This window comes from Salmo salar, chromosome 07 (genome assembly GCF_965601325.2).
Source record: "Salmo salar chromosome 07, fSalSal1, whole genome shotgun sequence".
Taxonomy (NCBI): domain Eukaryota; kingdom Metazoa; phylum Chordata; class Actinopteri; order Salmoniformes; family Salmonidae; genus Salmo; species Salmo salar.
In genome coordinates, this window is record NC_138297.1 from 22,775,969 (window position 1) to 22,792,995 (window position 17,027).

Here is a 17,027-nt window from a genome sequence, read left to right on the forward strand (position 1 = left end):
TATTGGGAAACCCTGGGTTAAATGTTAAGATTATAGATTAGGGGTTAGTTAGAACATGTGGTTGTAAACACGTAGAGTATGACTGTGTTGTGCCTCATGCAGGTGGATGACTCAGTGGTGGCCCAGAACATGCATGAGACCCTACTGGAAGCCATGAAAGCCCTGAGTGAGGAGTTCCGCCAACGCAGCAAGTCACAGTCCAATTCTGGGCCAGGTGGGGGAGCCACCGCCTCCAACCCCATCAGCGTCCCCTCGCGACGCCACCACCCCAACCCGCCCCCCAGCCAGGTGGGCTTCACCCGTAGGCCTCGCACCGAGCCGCCCGGAGGGTCTGGAACTGGAGGCAACAGCGCCAACACATCACCCACCCCCCGCCACAGTTTCCCCAGGTCAGGCACAGCCAGCGACGGGGGTAAAGGAGAAGAAGGCGTGGGGGGAGCGTGTGGAGGTGTAGGTCAGAGTTCCAGTCCTACCACCAACGGGTCCTGCTCCACCACGCCCATCCTCAGGTCCAAGTTGGCCCGTTCTGCCTCCACCCCAACCAAGAACAACTCCCTGAGCCTGATGCGCTCCGTCTCCACCCCAGCCCCCTCCCAGGCTCCAAGCTTGTCCTCCAGCTCCAGCCATGGCTCTGAGTTTGGGGTAGTGGTGGGTGCAACCGGAGGAGGTGGAGGAGCAGCAGGGACCGGTGCCTACAGCCGCCTCCCCTCCCACAACGCCTCCGTGTCAGGCTCCCCCAGCGATTATGGCTCCTCGGATGAGTACGGCTCCAGCCCTGGGGAGCACTCTGCCCCCTCCCCCAACATGCCTGGAGGGTCAGCCAGGTCAGGCCGTTATCAATCCCTGGATGACGAGGCTGCTAACTACATCCTAATGGGCCAGCGTGGTGGTGGTGGAGCTCCAACATCTGGCTCTCTGCCTGCTGGAGCATCCAGCTCAGCCCCTTCCCACCAGCCCCAGACCAGGAGGGTCCTGCGGCGCTCCTCTAGCCGGGAATGTGAAGCCGAGAGGCGGTTGCTGAGCAAGCGGGCGTCCCTGCCTCCCATGGCCCTGGAGCGCCTGGCCCCGCGACCCCACAGGGGGGAGGAGGAGCAGGATGAAGACGCGGCGGACTACGCCATCATGTCCCGCAGCACCAGTGGGGATTCCTTCACCACCTGCATCTCCTCACAGAGAGACTCTGAGATGAGCCCCGGTGGAGGCGGGGGATACCTGGACGTGGCTGTAGAGTTGGTTGGTAGTGGAGGTATAGTGCGGGATAACGGCTATATGTCCATGCTACCGGGAGGAGTTACCCAACCTCCAGTCTCCCTCACCCACTCGCTTTCCGTCTCCGTCGCCGACTCGGAGTCCAAGCCAGCGGATGACTACATGGCCATGACTCCTAACAACAGCGTGTCCCCCCCGCAGCAGATCCGGCCCCCTCCCGGCTCCGGCGACGGCTACATGATGATGTCACCCAACAGCAGCTGTTCTCCGGACCAGCGTGGCTGCTTGGGAGGCGTGGCCTGGGTGGACAGCAGCAGCGCCGACAGCCGGGCGGGCAGCGACTACATGAACATGTCCCCCATCAGCATCTGCTCGGCCAACAGCAGCCCCCCTCCCCCCGAACAACCCCCTCAGACAGACCACCACCCCTCACTGCAGGCCCCCAAGATGGTCTACTCCTACTACTCACTGCCCCGCTCCTACAAACACACGCCACCTGGTGGACACTTTGAAGACGGCCGAGGCAGGAGGCCCAATGGGAGCAGTGATGTTAGAGGAGTTGGCAGGGCGGTGGTGGTTCGTCAGGACCCCAATTTGGGTGCAGTCCAAGGTCGCCACCTGTCCCTCTCCTCGTCCTCATACTCCTCCAGCTCTGCCAGCAGTGAGAGCCTAGGGGAGAACGAGGACAGGGCTCTCCAGGGAGCAGGGTCCTCAGGTGGGGGAGCTCACTCTAAAGACATGGGGCTCCTCCAGCAGAGACGGGCAGCCCCCAAGCAGGGCCAGCAGGGGGGACCCAGGACCCGACCTGTCAGCCTGTTTGTGGACGTGTCCAAAGCCAACACCCTCCCCAGGGTCCGTGAGAACCCCCTCCCCCCGGAGCCCAAGAGCCCAGGGGAGTACGTCAGCATTGAATTCAAGGGAGACAAAAGCACCAGAGGAGGGCCAGGAGGTGGGGGAGGGAGGGGACTCAGACACGGGATGTCCCTGCCTCACGGCTCCAGCCAGCGCCCTTCACACCGGCCCGCCTCTTGCCTGGGGGGGTTCCTGCCCCTCTCCCGAAGCCCCTCCACCCCCCAAACCCCCCTCACGCCCCTCACCCCTCCATCCGCCTCAGAGTATGTCAACATGGACCTGCGGCCCTCACCGTCCCCCTCTCCCCTCTCCCTGACACCACTGAGCTTCCCCTCCTTCCCCACCCCACCAACGCCCCCTCCAATGATCCTGGTCCCCAAGGCCCGCAACGAGTACAGGGTGGCCCTTCAGCAGCAAGGCGGGCCAGAGGGTGCTGAAGCGGGGCCCAGGACAAACAGACAGACTACCCATGTAGTGGTGACTCAATCAGAGTCCCCTACCTCCTGCGGGGACTATACAGAGATGGCCTTCAGCCTGAAAAACAACACCGTCCCCAGCTCCACGTCCAACAACACCTTCCCCAAATCCCCCTCCCCAGCCGGGCCCGATCCCCCAGTTCCTGTCGTCACCCTGGGCCTGGACTTCCCCCTGCCTAAACCTGGGCCCAACCCGGACCACGGGGCTAAAGTGATCCGGGCCGACCCCCAGGGCCGCAGGCGCCACTGCTCCGAAACCTTCCTCGCCTCCCCCTCTCTCCCTCCCCCGTCCTCCAACTCCTCCTCTGCTGCCTCTCTCTTCCCGGAGCAAGCCCAGGCCGTGGCTCGCCGGCTTGGGTTTGAGGGCATGCTGTGGGGGAATGGAGTGTCGGCCGAGCATCTCCCCTCGCAGTTCCTCCACCCTGGGCCTGGTCTACCCGCTGCCCAGGCTTTGTCCATGGAGCAAGGCCTTAACTACATAGACTTGGACTTGGCCAACAAAGAGAGCCCTCATTCAGCCTTAGACGGGTCCTCAACCATACAGGCTATCCCCCCTCGCCTCTACTCGTCCGTACTGAATGGGGGGGTGGGGGTGTCCGGGGCGGGCATCGGGGGCAGTGGAGGCTCCAACCTCAACACCTATGCCAGCATTGACTTCTACAAGTCAGAAGAGCTGCGGACGCATCCGAATGGAAACAAAGACGGTACAGGTGAGAGTTAATTTCTACTCATTTTGCCATATTTGGGGGGGGGAGTCTAAATGTCCTCTCTCTGTGATGTTTTGTGTACAGCTTTGGTTGCTCTCCTGCTTCTCTTCCTATACCACCCCTCTCTTTCTCTCACTCTATTTCTCTCTCTCTCTCCTCCATTCCTGTCTCCTGCTGCTACTGTCTACATTTTTCAGATGAAACGGTGGCATTTTAGATTCTGTCCATCTATGCTTATATGCAGGCCCACCTGGTGCTGGATTACCCAGCAGTCACCACAAGCACAAACACACACACCAATCAGGTCTTTGTTACTGTCTATTTACGCCTAAATTAGAAGAGATATGGTGAGTCTGCTATCTTTAGCTAAGTACATATGGTTTTTATCTTAGTACATATTTATGCAAGTTTATTAGCAGGAAATGGCTTCAAAATAGAAATGTGGAAAAAAGTAAATAGTTGGACTCACACTCAATATCACCAGCTGACATGTAGCTTATAACTCCTATCCTAGCCTTGCACTTAGCTCCATTTCTGACAAACATGTTCTCTGAGAGAAGCCACTGTCCTCCCTGACTTAGCCAGAATTGGCTCATTAGAGAAGTCTGTCTGCTATTTAAATAGATAGACCCCAGTTAAACCCTGAGTGGGGATTTATAAACCAGATTAAGTAGTGAAGTGCTGAGTCGTGCTAGGCTAGCTAGCTTTCAAACAGTGGGCCTTTATGGAGAATGTTAGCACCGTTAGCGAGCCTTCAAACAGTGGGCCTTTATGAAGAAAGTTACCCCTGTTAGCTAGCCTCCACAGTGGGTATTTTGGGGAAATCTCTGGCTGTGCGTGTTAGCATGGTCGCGTCAGCGAGGCAGCGTGGGGCAGAATGTTACACGTTGGCTGGGAATGTTGAGAGGGGGCCAGTGTTTCACTACCGCAAACTGCTCCCAAATCAAATGCCTCTGTACAATGTCCCCTCCTCCCTTCATCCCTCCAGTCTATTCCGCTTCCCCCCTTTTTCTTCCTCCAATAAATGATCCTTTTGTTCGGGTGTTTCTGCCGTGGTGTCTTTCTTTCTCTCTCTCTCTCTCTCTCTCTCTCTCTCTCTCTCTCTCTCTCTCTCTCTCTCTCCTGTCTCTCGCTCTCTTTCTCTCCTCTCACTGTCTCTTTCTTTCTGTTCTTTCCCCCCCATCTCTCACTCTCTCCCTCTTTTTTCACATTGGCTCGCTCCATCCCAGAACGATTCTCTTATTGAGAAGAGAGGAAAGAAACTAGGATAGAGAGAGTGAAGTGTGGAGTACCCAAAAGTACAGATTGATCCTTGGATTACGGAGCGGTTTGGAAGCAATGAATCGTTTCGTCTGTGCATTTATTTAGGCCTAAAAATGTTTGGTCAACTAACTCCATGGTAATTGTGGGGATTTCTTTTTTCTGGCCTGCGTGTGTGTGTGTGTGTGTGTGTGTGTGTGTGTGTGTGTGTGTGTGTGTGTGTGTGTGTGAGAGATGCAAACTAGTCACTTTTTGTCGAAATTCACCGTTTTGTATCGAAAATAGGTGATTTGTGTAGATCCGATGAGAAAAGTGGGGGGGGGGGGGGGGTTTGGATCACTATTGGCTGTAACGAACGAGTGATGCGCATTTGGCGCAATAGTGGCTGTATCCAAGGCTCAGCCAATCGTTCACATAACAACAGAATGCAGCATGCATTGGTTCGAATCCAGGCTGTATCACATCCGGCCGTGATTGGGAGTCCCATAGGGCGGCGCACAGTTGGCCCAGCGTAGGTCGTCATTGTAAATAAGATTTTGTTCTTAACTGGCTTGCCTAGTTTAAATAAAAGGTTACAAAAAAAAGCATGCGACTGAAGAGAGAAGAGACAAGCAATTTTCTAGTCACAGCATCAGCACATGCTCTGGAAAGAAAGCTGGGAGTGGAAAGGCAGGTAGGTGAGAAGCCTGACCACGGAGACGGGGTTGAGAAGGTGATGAAGCCTACTTAATGAGTTGTAACCGAAAAACAACTGGCATTTAGAAAGTTTGAGGTGAGGGAGAAAGTGTGGTGGAACAAGTATTGTTAGCATTGTTAAGTATCTTGCTAGCTGGATCAAATTCTCTGTTAGCTAGCCAGAGAAATGTTGAACAACATTAGTCAGTCAGCTAACGTTAGCTAGCTAACGTTAGTAACCTAACCAATTTGCTATAGTATTAACTGGTATACGACTCCTTGCCATTCCTCAAGTTATAACGCGTTAGTTGCTTACTGGACCCTGGCAATCTATGTGAAATGTTTACTAGTTAGTAGTTATTTCATTAGCTAGTTATCTGTGAACCAATGTTTTCCCTCTACAGTATGTGGTTAATTTTCAGAATGAGAGAATTAGGTGAAAATGAGACGTTGCTTGTTAAGCAAGTGGATTTAGGCATCAAGCGTAGCTGGAGCTGGGCCTGGCTCAGGCTTGGATGCCACTAGAGGTGAAAAGAACACCACACACTTTCCCTCTTTCAATACAGTGGATAAAAAGGGGTGATGCCAGGTGTACTCTCTGCCTGAAAGAGATCAATAATGCCAACAAAGGGTCTCATGCTCTGCTGGCACATTGTAGAACAGGCAGAAAGTGTACAATGTAATAATGTGCAGTGTAGCCCAAAGATATTGCTTTTATTGTGTTGAACTTGACAGTAACTGTGAGGAGGGATTATTATATATTTTTTTACTCAGTGAATGTTATTTTTGCACACATGTACAGTAGCCTTGTGCACTTGATTGATGTCTACTATAGTGGCCACTATAATAGAGAAAAAAATAAAATGGCAGTTTGTTTCATTCTATTTCTACTTTAAGATGTTTTTTTCCGAAGTGCAATATTTAGATGTGTGTGGTCACAAGCATTCTATTATAAAGGCTGTTATGGCTAACTGCAATATTAGTGTATTGTTTTTTCTCAATACTTGAGTGTAATTTACAGTAAAGTCTAGGCAACAAATAACATTGGATTGCACTTTTTATTTTAAACAGACTGATCATGTAGATCATAATTTTTTTATGTATTTTTCATTTCATTTTTTTACCCCTTTTTTCTCCCCAATTTCATCTTATCCAATTGGTAGTTAGTCTTGTCCCATCGCTGCAACTTCCGAACGGACTCGGGAGAGGCGGAGGTTGAGAGCCGTGCGTCCTCCGAAACACAACCCAGCCGTGACGAAATACTTCTTGACACAGTACCCACAGTACCCACACAGTACCCACCAGCCGCACCAATTTGTCGGAGGAAACACCGTACACCTGGCGACCGTGTCAGCGTGCATTGCGCCCGGCCCGCCACAGGAGTCGTTAGAGTGCGATGGGACAAGAACATCCCTGCCGGCCAAACCCTCCCCTAACTAAGATAACACTGGGCCAATTGTGCCCTTGGGTCTCCCGGTCGCGTCCGGCTGTGACAGAGCCTGGCCTCAAACCAGGATTTCTAGTGGCACAACTAGCACTGCGATGAAGTGCCATCGAGCACCGCGCCACTTGGGAGGCCCAATATTCATTGTTAAATTAGTTAAAACCTGCATTTCCTCCTAGCACTGACTTTTCTTGCATGTTTCAATGCCAAAAAAAAAGGTGCCACCTTTTTGGGCTCCCAACCGGTTTGCATCCCTGATGTGTGTCAAATGAAATTTTATTGGTCACATACACATGGTTAGCAGATGTTTTTGCGAGTGTGGCTAAATGCTTATGCTTCTAGATCCGACAGTGCAGCAGGAGCTAACAGTATCTAACAATTCCACAACAAAACCTAATACACACAATCTAGTAAAGGAATGGGATGAGAATATATAAGTATAAAATATATGGATGAGCAGTGACAGAGCGGCTAATATGCAATATATGGTAAAGAATATATAGTGAAGGATACAGTATATACATATGAGATGAGTAATGTGAGATATGTAAACATTCTTAGTGGCATTATTAAAGTGACTAGTGTTCCATTTATTAAAGTGGCCAATGATATCAAGTCGGTAGGTATGCAGCCACCTCTCTGTGCTAGTGGTGGCTGTATAACAATCTGATGGCCTTGAGATAGAAGCTGTTTTTCAGTCTCCCGGTGCCAGCTTTGATGCACCTGTACTGACCTCGCCTTCTGGATGGAAGCGGGGTGAACAGGTAGTGGCTCGGGTGGTTATTGTCCTTGATGATCTTTTTTGCCTTCCTGTGGCATCGGGTGGTGTAGGTGTCCTGGAGGGCAGGTAGTTTGCCCCCGGTGATGCGTTGTGCAGACCGCACCACCCTCTGGAGAGCCTTGCAGTTGAGGGCGGAGCAGTTGCCGTACCAGGCTGTGATACAGCCCGACAGGAGGCTCTCGATTGTGGATCTGTAAAAGTTAGTCAGTGTTTTGGGTGACAAGACAAATTTCTTCAGCCTCCTGAAGTTGAAGAGGCGCTGTTGCGCCTTCTTCACCACACTGTCTGTGTGCGTGGACCATTTCAGTTTGTCGTTGATATGTACACCGAGGAACTTTCCACCTTCTCCACTGCTGTCCCGTCGATGTGGATAGGGGGTGCTCCCTCTGCTGTTTCCTGAAGTCCACAATCATCTCTTTTGTTTTGCTGACATTGAGTGAGAGGTTATTTTCCTGACACCACACGCCGAGGGCCCTCACCTCCTCCCTGTAGGCTGTCTCGTCATTGTTGGTAATCAAGCCTACCACTTGTGTCGTCTGCAAACTTGGGTTGGAGGCGTGCATGGCCATGCAGTCATGGGTGAACAGGGAGTACAGGAGAGGGCTGAGAACGCACCCTTGTAGGGCCCCAGTGTTGAGGATCAGCAGAGTGGAGATGTTGTTTCCTACCTTCACCACTTGGGGGCGGCCCGTCAGGAAGTTCAGGACCCAGTTGCACAGGGCGGGGTCGGGACCCAGGGTCTCAAGCTTAATGATGAGTTTGGAGGGTACTATGGTGTTGAATGCTGAGCTGTAGTCAATGAACAGCATTCTTACATAGGTATTCCTCTTGTTACGAATCCCTTTTGGCCCTGCAGTCTAGGGGGGATGGAAATGGGACCCGTAACATAACTCCTGCAAATTATAATCGTGACAAGTAACAGTGAGAACAAATAACCACAGACAACTGAAATCTACCGTCAAACACTCAGGGCTTATTTTAAACACACGGTAAAGGGGTGTGAGAAAAGGGGCTGAGCTGGACCCAAGCAAAGAAACAATAATCCAAAACACCCCTAAGCTAGACTAGCCTACTTCAAGAACAGCTAGCTAACTAACCAAAAATACAGTGGGTGGTCCGCCCAGTTCTAACTAGGGTACTTAGACAAAGTATTCCTACGGGTAATGTATGCCCATGGGCGACTTGTCTTGGTACCCCCTTTTCCCACCAAACAAACAAACAGTCAAACAACAAAACAATACTCACAGGATAACCAGACATATGTGACATGTAGTTGCAAAACAAAAGAGATCAATACAGAGCGATAGAGCTGGAGACACAGAGATTAAGAGAATGAACACAAACATTGATCTGGGGAGAAAACAGCTGAATGGGTTTTTAAACCAAGGGAAAGGGGATGTGATTGGATGAGGGAAGAGGAGCAGGTGTCTTCTGTTTGGGGACTGATTGGTGACTGATTGGGGAGTGATGATTGTCACCTGTGAGGGGAGAAGGAGAGAAAAGAAATACACATACAGGATACACACACAGGATACCTGTATCCGTAACACTCTGTTCCAGATGGGATAGGGCAGTGTGATGGCAATTGCATTGTCTGTGGACATATTGGGGTGGTAAGCAAATTGGACTGGGTCTAGGTTAACAGGTAGGGGGGAGGTGATATCCTTTATTCTCAAAGCACTACATGATGACAGAAGTGAGTGCTACAGTGCGATAGTAATTTAGTTCAGTTACCTTAGCTTTCTTGGGAACAGGAACAATGGTGGCCATCTTAAAGCATGTGGGGACAGCAGACTGGGATAGGGATTGATTGAATATGTCCGTTAACACACCAGCCAGCTGGTCTGCGCATGCTTTGAGGATGCGGCTATGGATGCCGTCTGGGCCGGTAGCCTTGCGAGGGTTAAAACGTTAACCCCGTAATTTCCGGACTATTGAACGCACCTAAATATAAGCCGCACCCACTGAATTTAAAAAATATATATTATTTTGAACATAAATAAGCCGCACATGTCTATAAGCCGCAGGTGCCTACCGGTACATTGAAACAAATGAACTTTACACAGGCTTTAACGAAACACGGCTTGCAACAAAAATAAATAGGCTTTACCGAAACACGGCTTGTAACAAAAATAAATAGGCTTTAACGAAACACGGCTTGTAAATCCATATATTAGCCGCGTCATTGTTTAAGCCGCGAGGTTCAAAGCGTGGGAAAAAAGTTGCGGCTTATAGTCCGGAAATTACGGTAAATGTTTTACTCACGTCGGCCACGGAGAAGGAGAGACTACAGTCTTTGGTAGCGGGCCGTGTCGGTGGCACTATATTGTCCTCAAAGCGCGCAAACAAGTTGTTTCATTTGTCTGGGAGCAAGACATCGATGTCTGCGACGGGGCTAGTTTTCCTTTAGTAATCCTTGATTGTCTGTAGACCCTGCCACATATGTCTTGTGTTTGAGCCGTTGAAGTGCGACTCTACTTTGTCTCTATACTGACGCTTTGCTTGTTTGATTGCCTTACGGAGGGAATAACTACACTGTTTGTAGTCGGTCATGTTTCCAGTCGCCTTGTCATGATTAAATGCGGTGGTACGTGCTTTCAGTTTTGCGCAAATGCTGCCATCAATCCCCGGTTTCTGGTTAGGGTAGGTTTTAGTAGTCTCTGTGAGTACAACATCTCCTAAACACACGCGTATACGTCAATGTTATTGTCTGAGGCTACCCGGAACATATCCCAGTCCACGTGATCGAAACAACATTTGTGAAGCGTGGAATCCGATTGGTCAGACCAGCGTTGGATAGACCTAAGCATGGGTGCTTCCTGTTTTTAGTTTCTGCCTATAGGAGGGGAGCAACAAGCTAGAATCATGGTCAGATTGTGTTACTCGTTTGTGTACTGCAATCGATATGCTGATAGAATTTAGGTAACCTTGTTCTCAGATTAGCTTTGTTAAAATCCCCAGCTACAATACATGCAGCCTCCTGATATATGGTTTCCAGTTTGCATAAATTCCAGTGAAGATTCTTGATAGCTGTCTTGGTATCCGCTTGCAGGGGGATATACAGTTGAAGTTGGAAGTTTACATACCCCTTAGCCAAAAACATTTAAACTCAGTTTTTCACAATTCCTGACATTTAATCCTAGTAAAAAATCCCTGTTTTAGGTCAGTTAGGATCACCACTTTATTGTAAGAATGTGAAATGTCAGAATAATAGTAGAGAGAATGATTTATTTCAGCTTTTATTTCTTTCATCACATTCCCAGTGGGTCAGAAGTTTACATACTCAATTAGTATTTGGAAGCATTGCCCTTAAATTGTTTAACTTGGGTCAAACGTTTCAGGTAGCCTTCCACAAGCTTCCCACAATAAGTTGGGTGAATTTTGGCCCATTCCTCCTGACAGAGCTGGTGTAACTGAGTCAGGTTTGTAGGCCTCCTTGGTCGCACACGCTTTTTCAGTTCTTCCCACAAGTTTTCTATAGGATTGAGGTCAGGACTTTGTGATGGCCACTCCAATACCTTGACTTTGTTGTCCTTAAGCCATTTTGCCACAACTTTGGAAGTATGCTTGGGGTCATTGTACATTTGGAAGACCCATTTGCGACCAAGCTTTAACTTCCTGACTGATGTCTTGAGATGTTGCTTCAATATATCCACGTAAATTTCCTTCCTCACGATCCCATCTATTTTGTGAAGTGCACCAGTCCCTCCTGCAGCAAATCACCCCCACAACATGATGCTGCCACCCCCGTGCTTCACAGTTGGGTTGGTGTTCTTCGGCTTGCAAGCCTCCCCCTTTTTCCTCCAAACATAACGATGGACATTATAGCCAAACAGTTCTATTTTTGTTTCATCAGACCAGAGGACATTTCTCCAGAAAGTACGATCTTTCTCCCCATGTGCAATTGCGAAGCGTAGTCTGGCTTTTTTATGGTGGTTTTGGAGCAGTTTGGCTTCCGTGCTGAGCAACCTTTCAGGTTTTGTCGGTATAGGACTCGTTTTACTGTGGATATATATGCTTTTGTATCCGTTTCCTCCAGCATCTTCACAAGGTCCTTTGCTGCTGTTCTGGGATTGATTTGCACTTTTCGCACCAAAGTACTTTCATCTCGAGGAGACAGAACGCGTCTCCTTCCTGAGCGGTATGACGGCTGCGTGGTCCCATGGTGTTTATACTTCCGTACTATTGTTTGTACAGATGAACATGGTACCTTCAGGCGTTTGGAAATTGCTCCCAAGGATGAACCAGACTTGTGGAGGTCTTGGCTGATTTCTTTTGATTTCCCCATGATGTCAAGCAAGAGGCACTGAGTTTGAAGGTAGGCCTTGAAATGCATCCACAGGTACACCTCAAATTGACTCAAATGATGCCAATTAGCCTATCAGAAGCTTCTAAAGCCGTAACATCATTTTCTGGATTTTTCCAAGCTGTTCAAAGGCACAGTCAGTCAACTTAGTGTATGTAAACTTCTGACCCACTGTAATTGTGATACAGTGAAATAATCTGTCTGTAAACAATTGTTGGAAAAATGACGTGTCATGCACAAAGTAGATGTCCTAACCGACTTGCCAAAACTATAGTTTGTTAACAAGAAATTTGTGGAGTGGTTGAAAAATGAGTTTTAATGACTCCAACCTAAGTGTATGTAAACTTCTGTCTTCAACTGTACATGGCTGTGACGATAACCGAGGAGAGTTCTCTTGGGAGATAATACGGTCTGCATTTGTTTGAGGAATTCTAGGTCAGGTGAACAAAAGGACTTGAGTTCTTGTGTGTTACAATTACACAATGAGTCTTTAATCGTGTGCGTGTGCGTGTGTGTGTGTGTGTGGTATGTATGCTCTTAGTACAGCCTCAGGGGTTCATTGAGTCCATGGGAGCACTTCCCAAACTTTAACAGCACATGACTGCAAATTGACACTAGAAAATGCAGGAGGCCCCACTTTGAAAAATGATATTCCCGAGTTACCGCTGGGTGTTCGCAACACATAACAACATGAATGTGCATCCTAATAGTAGTTGAAACTAAGAAAGTTTTATTCTATAACCATTTGAAGAGATTACAGATTTTCTCATGGGACCCCATTTCAACTTTTGGTGACCCCACATGGGGTTCTGACCCCAGATTTGGGAACCACTGATCTAGAGTGTGATCATTTTATGTGTTGTTGTACGGGAGCTCATACTGTAAATGATTTAGATGACAACTGCATACGTGTCCCTTCCTGAAGCAAACAACCATGTTGTTCCACCTCATGCCTGTGTGTTTCAACTACAGCACCTGGAGAAAGGTTATTTCAAACTGAGTGGGATGGATGGGATGAGTGCATGTGTTTACCAAGGAGTGAATCACATTTTTCTTTCTCCCCTAAAAAGTCTGAGGATGGAAATCAAATCACCCTGTGTAGGCCATGCCAACATGTTCCAGTAAGACTTGACTCTATTAACCTTCTCATCACAATGTCGCTACTTGCCCCTCTATCCTTGCTCGTTTGAAATAAACGACCAATGCTAAACCGACATCTAGCCCCTACCCACTGTGAGTTGCCCCCAACCACTGACACAGGATCTCATACTTTTCAACCTTTTCATTTCAATAAATCATATTTTATCTCCCTAAAGAGGTGGCACAAAAACTCAGACTAGTGAGACACAAAACAGTGCAAGAAATGAGGTAAAACAGTTCAAGAAATGAGGTCACTGCCCATTTGGTATAGCCTGGTCTAGCCGGTATACATGCCAGTAGCATGTCGCTGCCCAGTAACACTGTAACGCTACTCTGCTTCCTGGCAAGCCTGAGGGCGACATGGCATGTTGGCACCTCCTGAAAGCCCCATGCCACGTGTGGAATTCCTGCTTGCTCGGGGGGCACACACACACACACACACACACAGGGGTACACACACACACACACACACACACAAAGGGGTACACAGACTTGGGAGGGAGGGGAACAATAAGAACCATTTACCCAAATCTAACTCTCTCACCCTCTCACACACACACACACACACACATAGAGAGATCTGGCCTCGCCTCACTGTGCTGTGGTGGCTGCTCATCCTGTGGTAAGTGCCTCAAGAGATGTGAGGGATAGAGGGAAGTTGAGCCAAGGTAGTTTAGAAGTATTTAATCCATCTCCCCCCTCCCTCTGCACCCCCCACCAGAAAGAATGGCTCTCCTTGTTGTTGGAGTTATATTAGAGCTGCCACCCAATACACACACCCCCCCTCTCTCTCTCGCGCTCTCTCTCATACACACACACACATTGCCCTGACCATCATCAGCGGAGTTCCATTTAGAGACAGTTTTACATAACAGGACTAGCCTATAACCCATGGTTCCCCTGGATTACAGGACAGAATACTCAGACTAACAGACTGAACAAGTCTACTCTGTCATTTAATCCCTGACCTGTAACCATAGCGATGCTTATTTATATGCTCCCAGTATTTTAACTCTCCTTTTGGACTTGTTGTATGATGACGGCCGTCAGTGCACAGCATGTGTACTGCGTTTGGTGTACAAAATACCCTACTTTTTTACATAGTAGTGTAATACTTGCAGACTACAGCATCTGACTAGATATGACATTCTGTACAGTTAGTCATACAATTAGTTGCCCCTTGGTGACATTTTGACACTAAAAATATACGGAGATGTTACCAATACTCAACGTGACACAATTCAAGAAGTATTTCCTAAACGGTCAAATAAAGTGTTACGGGAGGTTTTGAATATTGTACAGCTCGCCTATTGAATCACATGCATCACTCCCTGCCTTCTCATGGATCATACCGAAACAGGTTGTTATGAAATGAATGCTGCTACAGACATTACGTGATACGATCCGTTTTGATAACGTCTCCACATTCTTCCACTTTCAAATGTTAGGCTAGTTTCTCTAATTTAGTGCATGCATTCACATGTAGAATCTGGATTCGACTGTACTTTTGTTTTCTATTTCTAAGGCCATAATTTCCATGTCTATAGCCATGTGAGTGAAGTCTGGTCCTGGAGGTCCTTGGGGACCAGATCCAGTGGTTGTTACTGGCTCAGCAATGGTTCAAGTCAACAGAAGAGAGATGGAGATTAGACTATGTTTGTAATCCTCTGTCTAGTTCTACCCATTTATATCCCGCTGTGATCTACTGTAATGTATTCTCCCCCATGTGCCAGGCCTGTACACCACGCTCAGCAGCCCACCGCAGATTATACACAGCCTATATTGGGTAAAATGTGAGCTCTGTTATGGATTTACCTCTAATCTAGATATAGAACTGATTACTATTGTCAGTGTTGCAGTTCTCTTAAAACAATGAATGTCCTAATCGTGTCTATGGCAGAATTGGCCTGGAAGTTCCACTGTTTTAGAAATATAAAATACAATATAAATACATTATACAGTCACTATATATTTCTAATGTAGCAGAACCTAACCCAGCTCAACCTTTTCCTGTTTTAGTCATGTGTTGTTTCCTGTTAGGGCTTGTACATCTGTCCTATTGCCATCTACAAATGATACTGGATATTGCTTTCCACAACTCAGTAGCTACAGCACTCTACTCAACCAGTGATCTCACGGTACAGATATGCTTGTTACAGACTTGTATGAAACCATTTCAAGGATATTTTTTTAAGCTCCCTGTTGTTATCCTGTGTTGGTCTGAGTCTCACAGTCCCTTGTAAAGTACATAGTGGTGTGCATCCCTAATGGCATCCTATTCCCTATGGGCCCTGGTCAAAAGTAGTGTACTATATAGGGCCGGTATTCCCAAACTGTGGTACGCTTACCCCCAGGAGTACGCGCAATGCCGTTGGGGGTACGCCAAATTAAAAAATTTTATAATACATTTTCAAACAGTCCATTTATATTTTCCAACTGGGCTGTACATTTGGGTGCTGTTTTTTTTCTTGCCTGAATAACCTCATTTCACTGCCAAAAATAAAATTCAACCATCTAGTGTTCAGCGAAATAACAACACAATGTTAAATACAGGTAGCCTAGTCAAATAATCAACATCCAATCACATTAACTGTTACTCTCTCGCGGGAATTCCACTATCGGTCGGTATGTAGCCAAACGTAGCTGCTGCTCACGTTGATATCTGTACTGATGGCGCAAAAGCCATGACAGGGAGACATAGTGGAGTGGTAACGCACGAGACGCCACTTGGGTACACTGCAACATCCACCGAGAGGCTCTTGCTGCCAAGGGAATGCCTGACAGCTTGAAAGACGTTTTGGACACTACAGTGAAAATGGTTAACTTTGTTAAAGCAAGGCCCCTGAACTCTCGTGCTTTTTCTGCACTATGCAATGATATGGGCAGCGACCATGTAACGCTTTTACAACATACAGAAGTGCGCTGGTTATCAAGGTGCAAAGTATTGACACGTTTTTTAAAATTGAGAGATGAGTTTAACATTTTCTTTACTGACCATAATTTTCACTTGTCTGACCGCTTGCATGAAGACGAGTTTCTCACACGACTGGCCTATCTGGGTGATGTTTTTTCTCGCCTGAATGATCTGAATCTAGGATTACAGGGACTCTCCGCAACTATATTCAATGTGCGGGACAAAATTGAGGCTATGATTTAAGAAGTTGGAGTTCTTCTCTGTCTGCATTAACAAGGACAACACACAGGTCTTTCCATCATTGTATGATTTTTTTGGTGTACAAATGAACTCAAGCTTACGGACAATGTCGAATGTGACATAGCAAAGCACCTGATTGAGCTGGGTGCGCAATTACGCAGGTACTTTACCGAAACGGATGACACAAACAACTGGATTCGTTATCCCTTCCATGCCTTGCCTCCAGTCCACTTACTGATATCTGAACAAGAGCCTCATTGAAATTGCAACAAGCGGTTCTGTGAAAATGTAATTTAATCAGAAGCCACTGCCAGATTTCTGGATTGGGCTGCGCTCAGAGTATCCTGCCTTGCCAAATTGCACTGTTAAGACGCTGATGCCCTTTGCAACCACATACCTATGTGAGAGTGGATTCTCGCCCCTCACTGGCACGAAAACTAAATACAGGCACAGGCTGTGTGTGGAAAATGATTTAAGACTGACACTCTCTCCAATACAACCCAACATTGCAGAGTTATGTGCATCCTTTCAAGCACACCCTTCTCATTAACCTGTGGTGAGTTATTCAAGATTTTCGATGAACAAATGAGGTTTTATATGTTAGATGGCTAAATAAAGAGCAAAATTATTGATTTATTTGTGCCCTGGTCCTATAAGAGCTCTTTGTCACTTCCCACGAGCCGGGTTGTGATAAAAACTCACACTCATTCTTATGTTTAATAAATGTATCATATAGTGTGTGTGTGTGTGGCAGGCTTACAATGATGGCAAAAAACAACATTTGAGAGTGTGCTGACCCTGGTGCTAGAGGGGGTATGCAGCTGGAGGTTGAATGTTTGAAGGGGTACGGGACTATCAAATGTTTGGGAACCACTGATATAGGGAATATGATTCAATTTGGAACGCAGTAGTGTTTGGGTGAGCACCACATTCCATTTAGTGACATCATCTCTCTAGTTCTCTCATTACACCAAGTCATGAATCCAGTTGAATGTTAGTGAAGTAGCTCGATGTACCCCTACA

The 17,027-nt window shown here is 47.6% G+C and overlaps 1 protein-coding gene and 1 long non-coding RNA gene across 2 annotated transcripts in view; one reads left to right on the forward strand and one right to left on the reverse strand.

The window, feature by feature from the left end:
• Positions 1–17,027, forward strand: part of LOC106608778 (insulin receptor substrate 1-B) — an 86,803-nt gene that overhangs the window by 41,446 nt on the left and 28,330 nt on the right. The window contains exon 3 of the mRNA XM_014206905.3: positions 103–3,247. Coding sequence (XP_014062380.3) covers positions 103–3,247 — 3,145 coding nt within the window. The remainder of the gene's footprint in view (positions 1–102; positions 3,248–17,027) is intronic.
• LOC145880003 (uncharacterized) lies at positions 8,358–10,376 on the reverse strand. Its single transcript, XR_014392884.1, has 2 exons — positions 9,139–10,376; positions 8,358–8,882 (listed from the first exon to the last, which is right to left on the reverse strand). It is a non-coding gene; the product is annotated as an uncharacterized LOC145880003 (long non-coding RNA).